General features: G+C 37.7%; 1 protein-coding gene across 1 annotated transcript; it reads right to left on the bottom strand.

The window, feature by feature from the left end:
* Window positions 1-326: 326 nt before the first annotated feature.
* glipr2l (GLI pathogenesis-related 2, like) lies at window positions 327-8,117 on the bottom strand. Its single transcript, XM_077213857.1, has 5 exons — window positions 7,797-8,117; window positions 6,247-6,355; window positions 5,998-6,101; window positions 5,540-5,617; window positions 327-953 (listed from the first exon to the last, which is right to left on the bottom strand). The coding sequence occupies exons 1-5, from the start codon at window positions 7,807-7,809 to the stop codon at window positions 793-795; spliced, it is 465 nt and encodes a 154-aa protein (XP_077069972.1). The 5' UTR covers window positions 7,810-8,117; the 3' UTR covers window positions 327-792.
* Window positions 8,118-8,774: the final 657 nt, after the last annotated feature.

The following is an 8,774-nucleotide window of genomic DNA, read 5'->3' as shown; positions in this document are numbered from 1 at the left end:
TCGTTTTCCAACATTATCTACAAATCACATAAATGCACCTTACAGACAAAAATGTATAGTCATACATTTTAAACATACACACTTTTAATATTGCCTTAATGGTGCAGATGGTAGATCAGAGGAATGTAGAAATAAATGCTTATGTCCTCAAAACTAATGTTTTGAATCTGACCTGAATACTTTCTTTTAGAACTTTCCCCTGGGGTATATGCATTTATCTTTCAGAATTTGTGCATATGGCACTAAAATTGATTATAGCACTGTTTTAGCTCCCCAAAGTTGTAATTCTTTGAGCAAATTGTGTAAACATGCACTGACATCTGATAGACTATTTGAACACTTTTGATTTAATTCATATTAATATACAATCACATAAGAATAATCAAACAAATACTGACGAATGACCATAAAGGGCTGAATGTTACCAAAACTGATTAGATATGCGTTCACTTGATTCATACAAATTTCTAATACTGTTTTGCTGATATCCACATACCCAAGTATGTGGCCCACAATGACCTTACCACTATGAACGTATAGTTTTGAGTTAACTGTATAACTAGCATTAGCTATAACAACATAAGCCTCTTCGCATTCAAGTTAATAAAAGACTAAAAATAAAAAGTTATGCTCTTTATTCAAGTAAGACCTGTTATCTAAGGCAACCAAAGTCTGCACTGTGTAGTCGTTGTTTGGTCCTCCAGGTGAAAGTCTCTCCAATTTCAGCTGTTCCCTGTCCTCTTTCTTTTCCCCTCACTACATTTGTTCTCATTGTGTCCAGCTACATTTGGATCAGCTTTTAGGGGGCAGGACATTGGCCTGGAAGTGGCCCTGATTGGTAATGTTGCCGGCAGGAAAATAACGTGCCACTACGAAGGTAGAACCATCCGAGGCCACAGCTTTACCCACTCCGAGTTTCTTCGAGCTTTTCCACACTACTGCAGTGAAGTGACCTAGAACAAAAAGATAATTCTTACATCAATTAGTGTGTATTGTAGCAAGGATCAGGATGTCTGGGTGGTTGTCAAGTGTTTATGCATGTTTGACTCACATAAACGATGTGGTGGTTGTGTTAGTGTTCAGTTAAATATTTATACCCTGAGAGACCGAGTGGAAACATTTGAGTGGAATGAGAGACTCTAGTGCGTTATATTCATTTGGCAGATGCTTATTCGAAGCTAATTACTTGTGTTTTCCCTGAGAATCAAACCCACAGTTTTGGATTTGACAGCACCATACTCGTCCAACTGAGCTACAGGAACAGACATTCCTAGATTCCCAACCACATATTTACAGATTTAGAGTCGGCACCAGGGTTGCCAGGTCTGCACAACAAAACCCACCCATTTGCTAATCAAAACTAGCCCAATCACATTCCAGTCTGAGAGGTTGTGTCCCCCGGTTAAAAATTCTTTCTTGGTGGGGGTCACTTCAGCCAGCGGACTACAAAAACGACCTGTGCAAACAGTGGAAAAGTATCCCAATTCTGCGGGAAAATCTCAGACTTGGCAACACTGGTCAGCACAGATGTTATCCACTATCTATATAGTCACTTCAGGGCCCAGTTGTTCAAAAAGTTTAATCTGGATCAGAATTATCTGGATTTGGAAATCCCATATTTTGCTATCCAGGATCAGGTAATCCATCTTACTTTTATGCCAGTTTTTCAAAGCAAAATTGAATTGGATCAGCCTGATCCAGATGATACATTTTTCAGATTACCAAATCTGGATAACTAGTGACATGGTCATGGAAAGTTTCATGTAACGTTCTCCCGAGAAACTTTCGCTTACAAAAAACTTTTGACTGGTTCATCTATTATGATTGTGCCAATGTAGTTTACAAACAGTAATTAGAAAAAAAACACTTTAAATTAATATGTATATTTTTTTTATATTTACAGCAGTTTTGGGGGATTATTTTATAGTGCCAAAATCTTCTTTTTTATTTTACTGTACTGAAAGGCTTAATAGGTAGCCTAATGTCTACTTCCAATTTATTACTTTAAAGCTGCAGTCTGTAGCTTTTCCTCTTTGTCGCCATCTCTGGTAGAAATCTGTAATTGCAGTTTTTCGCGGAATTAAAAACTTTACAGTTGTACATCAGCATGAAACAGCGCGGATGAACACAATGTTTTGAGGAGACTGCGCGTCTGTCAGTCGCCGCGCCGGTGTGGATACTGGCATTCAAAATCACACATTCTACTTTTTGTAAGCACAGTATGACCAACATAATAATTTTCACCGGAAAATGTCATCTGAACAAGTAAGTAACATCCACTTTTGTTCTGATCAACTAAGGGGGGGAAAAAGCATAACATCTTACGACAGGAAAATTTTCACTTTACCGATCTGATTCAGCTCTTATGCTTGACAGTGGAGAAGGCGGGTTTGGTTTTCTTGAAATATTGGAGTAGAGGTGAATTGCTCCCTCTCATAGCTAGCACAAAATAATTCATATTTACCATAATAGCAAAACTAAAAAAGCCACAACAAAGGAAACCCCGTAACTGTGTGAATTAAGCGAACAAGTGTGCTACTGTTACACGACTGAACTATTGAAAATTCTGACCTGTCCAGCAGAAAAGAAGCCATCTCTGCATCCGTTTTGAACCCCTTCAAACCACGGAGTTCACACCACCTTGGCTTTCAAAAGCCCTGCCGATGTTTATCCTTGTTTTCGCATAGGCCCTGTTGCAGTCTCTTTTTACCACTCCAAAGTCCGAATTCTTTTGAGTTTTACAACTGGTGAATCTCCAGTTGTCACTGGTCATTGTCGTTTGAATCTTTCTGGTTCCGCCATAAGTTTAATTCAGGGCCTCCTCTTTCTCATATACATCCTCCCTATTGGCCCGATTATACGCAGCCACGGTCTTAAATTCCACTGTTATGCAGATGATATCCAACTCTATTTGACCACTCACTCTCCCTCTGATCCACCACCGTGCTCCCTCACTGACTGCCTCTCTGACCTAAAATTATGGATGCAAAACAATTTTCTTAAACTCAATACAGATAAAACTGAAATTCTGCTGATTGGCCCTAAAAGCATCCTCTCTAAATCTCCCAGTCTCACTCTCAATATTGATGGTTCATCTGTCCACCCTACCCCTGTTGTCAAAAACCTTGGAATTTTGCTTGACTCCACCCTTAGCTTTGATCCTCATATCAAATCACTCACTAAGACTGCCTTCTTTCACCTCCGCAACATTGCTCGCCTCAAACCCTTCCTCTCTGTTAGTGATGCACACACTTTAGTTAACTGCTTCATTATGTCCCGTCTAGACTACTGCAACTCACTTTTCCTTGGTCTCCCTGTCAAATCACTTCAAAGGTTACAATATATTCAAAACTCAGCAGCCAGGCTCCTCACCCATACCAGACGATCAGCACACATCACCCCCATTCTCTACCAACTCCACTGGCTACCAGTTCCGTCCTGGATCAAATACAAAGTAGTACTACTCACCTTCAAAGCGCTCCATAACCTTTCTCCCCCCTACATCCGCGACCTCCTGATCCCGTACACTCCATCCCGCTCACTCAGATCTTCGGACCAAAATCTCTTGGCTATCCCCCGCTCCAGACTTTCCACCCTGGGTGGCAGATCCTTCAGTGTCTTGGCCCCCAAACTCTGGAACAGCCTCCCACAACCTCTTCGTGACTGTCCTTCACTTCCCCTCTTTAAAGCTCATCTCAAGACCTTTTTGTTTAATGATAATTTCTCCACACCAAACTCATAGCTTCATATTGATAACTTGTCTTTGTTGTATTGTTTTGGTTGTTAGTGTTGTGTATACTTTCCTTCCCACTAGGTAAAGCGACCTTGGGTTTGAGAAAGGCGCTATATAAAATAAACGTATTATTATTATTATTATTATTATTATTATTATTATTATTATTAATTATTTAAAGTGCTGTGAGAAAAGGCAAAAAAATTCCACCTCCAACATCCTCACGCAATAGCCGAAACACCTTCTTTACGTGTACAGATGTGGCGTAATGACGCAAAGGCATTGTCGAATTTTCCGCGGAAATCCACCAGTACCACTGGAATTAAAATCATTATTACAAGCTAACCGTTTTCAATCGAGCTAAGGCACGAATATATTTTGAACACCGGCTGGTTGTGTTTTTTATTAGTAGTATTATTTTGGATCATTTTTAACCCAAAAAAGTTACGGACTGTAGCTTTAACAGGTAAACTAATCAGGATCAAATAAAAAAAATGTGTGTGTATCACATTGTATTTTTTGTACCAGTTTTATACATTTTTGTCTGTGAAATCTAGATTTTTTTTTATCAAAAGGTATCCCAATCTTACTAAAAAAGTAATACAACACAAACTGATAATTTGATCTAGATCAAAACCAAGATTTGATTTTGTGATCTAATCTGATTTCAGAGTCCTTTTTTTAACACATTTTAAAGATTTGATCCAATCCGATTGAACTTTTGAACAACTGGGCCCAGAGGATTTTGCATCAACTGCTGTAAAATTGGGAATCTTTCAAATATGTTCTGCCCTCTTGAGGTGGCGAGTAGTATTATTTATTTCCTGCTGGTTGAAGCTGATGACAGGCAAGGTGAATAAAAACTGAGGGGGTGAGTTAACATCTGCAAGCGTGACATCGCATTATTAAGAGACTTTTCATAACTGAAATTTATGGGGAATTTCCTGTGCCTGGGAAGGCTTTGTAAAGCTTCATTCCTAAAGGATGAGTCACATATGATGACTTAAAATAAATTAAAAGGAAAATATTCCAGAATATAGTATTACACTGACTGGGCCAAACTTATCTACTGTATGTGTTTGTATTGTATTTGGTTGCGCTAAACCAAGGGTGCTCAATCCTGTTAATGGAAATCAACATTCATGCAAATAGTTAAATGCAAAATTACTTTGGACACTACAACAAATGTGAGCAGCAGGATATGATGCCATGCCCTAGTGCTTCTGTTTTAAATAAATAAATAATACATTTCTGAACTGGAAGTTGTGACCCAACTTCAGTATTGTGACATATTTCAGAGTGGAAATGTAATATTGAATTGAAAAAATAGAGGGCAGGGGCAGGGCCTGATTTTAGTTCACCTCTTCACCTTCTCTATAGCGTTTAAGGATGTTCAGCCCAAGCAGTCAAACTCATGTCATCAGATAAGGAACACCATTTTCAAATTTTTAATAAAGACTATGCAAACCACTCCACTTTACTGCAACACTGCAAACCATTTAGATTTACATTTTGTATTTCTGTGTACTGAGCCAAGAGGTCAATAAATGGCATTTAAATTCCCTACGAAAAAGAACATTTTAAACCAACCAAAGCTGGTTTTCTTGTCTTAGTTGTTGCAGTTTCTGGTCATTTTAGAGGGGTTTTTGGCAGTTTTCAGCTGCTCAGGATGCATGGAATGGGAGTGAATAAAGTGCAAAGTTTTATGACCTTAAGTTGTTGGTTTAGGTGTGTTTGATAAAAATCAGAACTAAACTTAGCAGGTAGGTTGATCTCCAGGAGCAGCAGTACTGTAAATACTCTTACCAGTTGCAGAAGAGAATCCTGGCTGGTTGAAGTTGTACTGGTTCACTTCATTATACCAGCGATCAGACACATCTTTACCTGTCGGCACATGCATACATACACAGAGTTTATCATGAGAAACAGACAGAGCCCAAAAATTCAGTTATGATGAATTTCAAGTTAAATTTATCCAATATGCCTTATTCTGTATAATGTTTTTAAACATTTTTGCACATGTTGAAACAAATTGAAGCTAAACTTCATATGAGCCACTATACGTTTAGTGACACTTTACAAATCACCCCAGACTGGCCAGACATTCCATCCCTCTTAGTAATCAACTTTAGACCGAACAGGGAGGTAGTCTATTCATAATGAGTCCCAGCTGTTGAGAAAAGGAGAGCGCTATCTGTCTGTGCTATTATCTATGTAAATATGACTCAGATGGAAACTTTGAGGCAGAACACAAGGATTTGCACCTGTTTGATCATAAGATGCCCATGCTAAATTTTCTCCACAGTTTCCTCTACTAGACTCAGCACTGTGCTTCAGAATCCTGGTACTAGCAAGGCTCTCAGCATATCTGCAAGAAATGCATTCAGCAGAATTGAAGGGCATTAAACTGTAGAAAAGATGAGAGTGATGTCAAAGAAAAGAAACGGGTGGATTTAGAAGACAAGAAATGAGTAGCAAAAAGCAGAGCAAGCATATGGGAGAAAAGGCCTCACCTTGCTGCATCACGGCTCAGTTTACTGCTGAGTTTTAAAGGTGGGGCTTGATGTTTCCTCCTGTAATCATTATGAGTCTTCAGCACCTCCTCACAAAAAAGCCTGGAGGCTGCAAAATTAAATGAAAATGGAAAGCAGGGCACATTTTAGTCTTTGCTCAAACTCAACAGATAGAGCCTAAATTATATATTACTCAAAGCTAGTACTAACTTGACTATAGAACAGAGATGCACAAACTACTTCCCATGAAGTAAGTGCCCACTGTCACCTTTGGCTTTTGGCTTTCTTAGTTGGGGACATTTAATATTCAACAATATTATTGATCTGCCTGCATTGACACCATTATATGAGAACTGAACTGACCTGGACGATGACATCACTGTTATCTCCAGAGCGGCTATATATAAATGAACTGAATTAATAACTTTTTTACAACCTAAATTAACCATCACTGAACTTACTTAAGCTGGACTATGACACTATTTTATTTTATTCTAGATCTGCTGTACAGCAGAAACAAACTTTTTTGCATTATTTTCCTGTTATCACTGTAAAGCTGCTTTTAAACAACCTGTATTGTAAAAAGCACTATATAATTAAAGGTGAATTGACTTGAGTCTAAGTTGGCCCATAATGTCCTTTGACTTGGAAAAAACACGCCACTGAAGCATATCTTCAGTTTTGTTTTAACAAAGTTCTGTTTTAAAAAATGTTTTAAATGCTTTTATTTTTGCATTGAAATGTAGAGACTATAAGTTATTTACTTTCAGACAAAGCCCTAAATCAGGTTTGATTTTTGGTCCTTCAGGGTGAAAAGTTTGGGCACCTCTGGAATAGAGGAAAAATAAACTATACTTTGAAGCCTGTTAATGCTCGTATCCTCTATTATTTTTCACAAACCACCAAGTTATATCCACATGTCTTTCTGTTCTTTTGTTCTTGTCTCTCTTGTTCTCTAGGAGTTGCAAAAATAAAGTCTAATTATATGTGTACGATTTTAGTGTTCTAGAAGTAATATTTCACTATAAGAATAAAATGTTAAAGGGTTTAATTTTAGTCTATTTTTGAATCCAAAATGTATTTCTTTACTGCTAACAATTTAATAAATTGAAATGTTTTAAATAACTTAAATTGTTTTAAACAAAAAATTTATATAGAATATATTTTAGAACTTTTGTCAAATAAGTCGTTTTAATAAAGTGACTGAACATTCAGATAAGGCTTTAAATGATGGCAAAAACTACGCTCTATTCGCAACAACTTTTAGTCTGGACAAATGTTGCCAAACAATTGTGCTTGCCACTATTGCAGAGGCATAAATCCAACTACATGATGCAATTGCTCAAACAAAGCAAGGATTGAGTAGCTAACAATCCCCAGCACACACACATAACACTCAGTGTGATAAACCTGGCATATAGCCTACTCAACCTGTGCTGACAAAACACCATTCAAGAGCAGAGAATGGCAGTGACAGAGACTGAAGAAACTATGACAACATCACAGATGCTAAAGGGAAACATGAATTTAGAATTGAATTGTGCATTTACCTGACTTCCCCATGGTAAGAAGACTCCTCTAGCGAAGCTCCTGCTTGTAGAGTTCCCTCACTGTCACAGTTCCTGCCAGCTGTTACAATACTTCACTCTTTTTCCCCACTCGTTTCTTTCTCTCCTGTGTGTTTTATTTTACAGTTTAACCCAGTAGCATCTAATTCTTCATGCTCTGGAAGCCCTGAAACAGCACATAAACAGGTTACAAACAAGCTTCAGTTCACTTCCTTATATCATTCCCTGTGAATGTATCTTTTCTTTCTCTTTCCTCTTCACCACACCTCCTTCACTTTCCATCTATCACACTGTGTGCAGGGCAAAGGAGATTCTCCACTCAGGACTGTGGTGATGACATCATCTGTATGAGCCAAGTGGCCTTATATGGTGTTGCCATTGCTGCTTTCAGCTGGAAGTATTGTGCTGAAACCAAGCCCAAGAATGGCAAGCCGTTTTAGCTTAAATTGTACTTAGAATTACTCGTCGTAATTGCATTTTTACTAGTAAGAATTCAATTAGAGACCTCTACAAATCAATTCTTACTAGTAACAATTCAATTAGAGAGCTCTGTAATTAAAAATGAATGGAAGTCAATGGAGACATATGACTAGTAAAAATTCATTTGTAGAGCTCTCTAATTGGAATTGGTACTAGTAAGATTTGAATTAGAGAGCTCTGCAATTGTAATTCTTACTGGTAATAATTGAATTAGAGAGGTCTCTAATTGTATTTTTACTAGTATGAATTGAACTAGAGAGCTCTCTAATTGTAATTGGTACTAGTAAGAATTGAGTTTTAAAGCTCTCTAGTTGAATTCTTACTAGTAAAAATGCAATTACGACGAGTAAGGCTGGGTACAATTTAAGCTAAAACGGCTTGCCATACTCTAATTTAATTAAAGAGCTCTGCAATTGAGTTGTTACTAGTAAGAATTGAATGACAGAGCTCTCTAATTGTAATTGCTACTAGTAAGAATTG

The sequence above is a fragment of the Siphateles boraxobius genome, unplaced genomic scaffold (assembly GCF_051911475.1).
Source record: "Siphateles boraxobius isolate OS27281-9 unplaced genomic scaffold, OSU_SipBor_1 12, whole genome shotgun sequence".
Taxonomy (NCBI): Eukaryota; Metazoa; Chordata; class Actinopteri; order Cypriniformes; family Leuciscidae; genus Siphateles; species Siphateles boraxobius.
This window is presented reverse-complemented; position numbering and strand designations above follow the sequence as displayed.

What these genes read in the sequence shown, in the direction of transcription:
- glipr2l (XM_077213857.1), bottom strand. An exon ending in CTGAGCCGTGATGCAGCAAG is followed by an intron (nt 6,102 to 6,246) that starts GTGAGGCCTTTT and finishes CATTTCTTGCAG; the next exon opens with ATATGCTGAGAGCCTTGCTA. An exon ending in GGCATCTTATGATCAAACAG is followed by an intron (nt 5,618 to 5,997) that starts GTGCAAATCCTT and finishes ATGTGCCGACAG; the next exon opens with GTAAAGATGTGTCTGATCGC.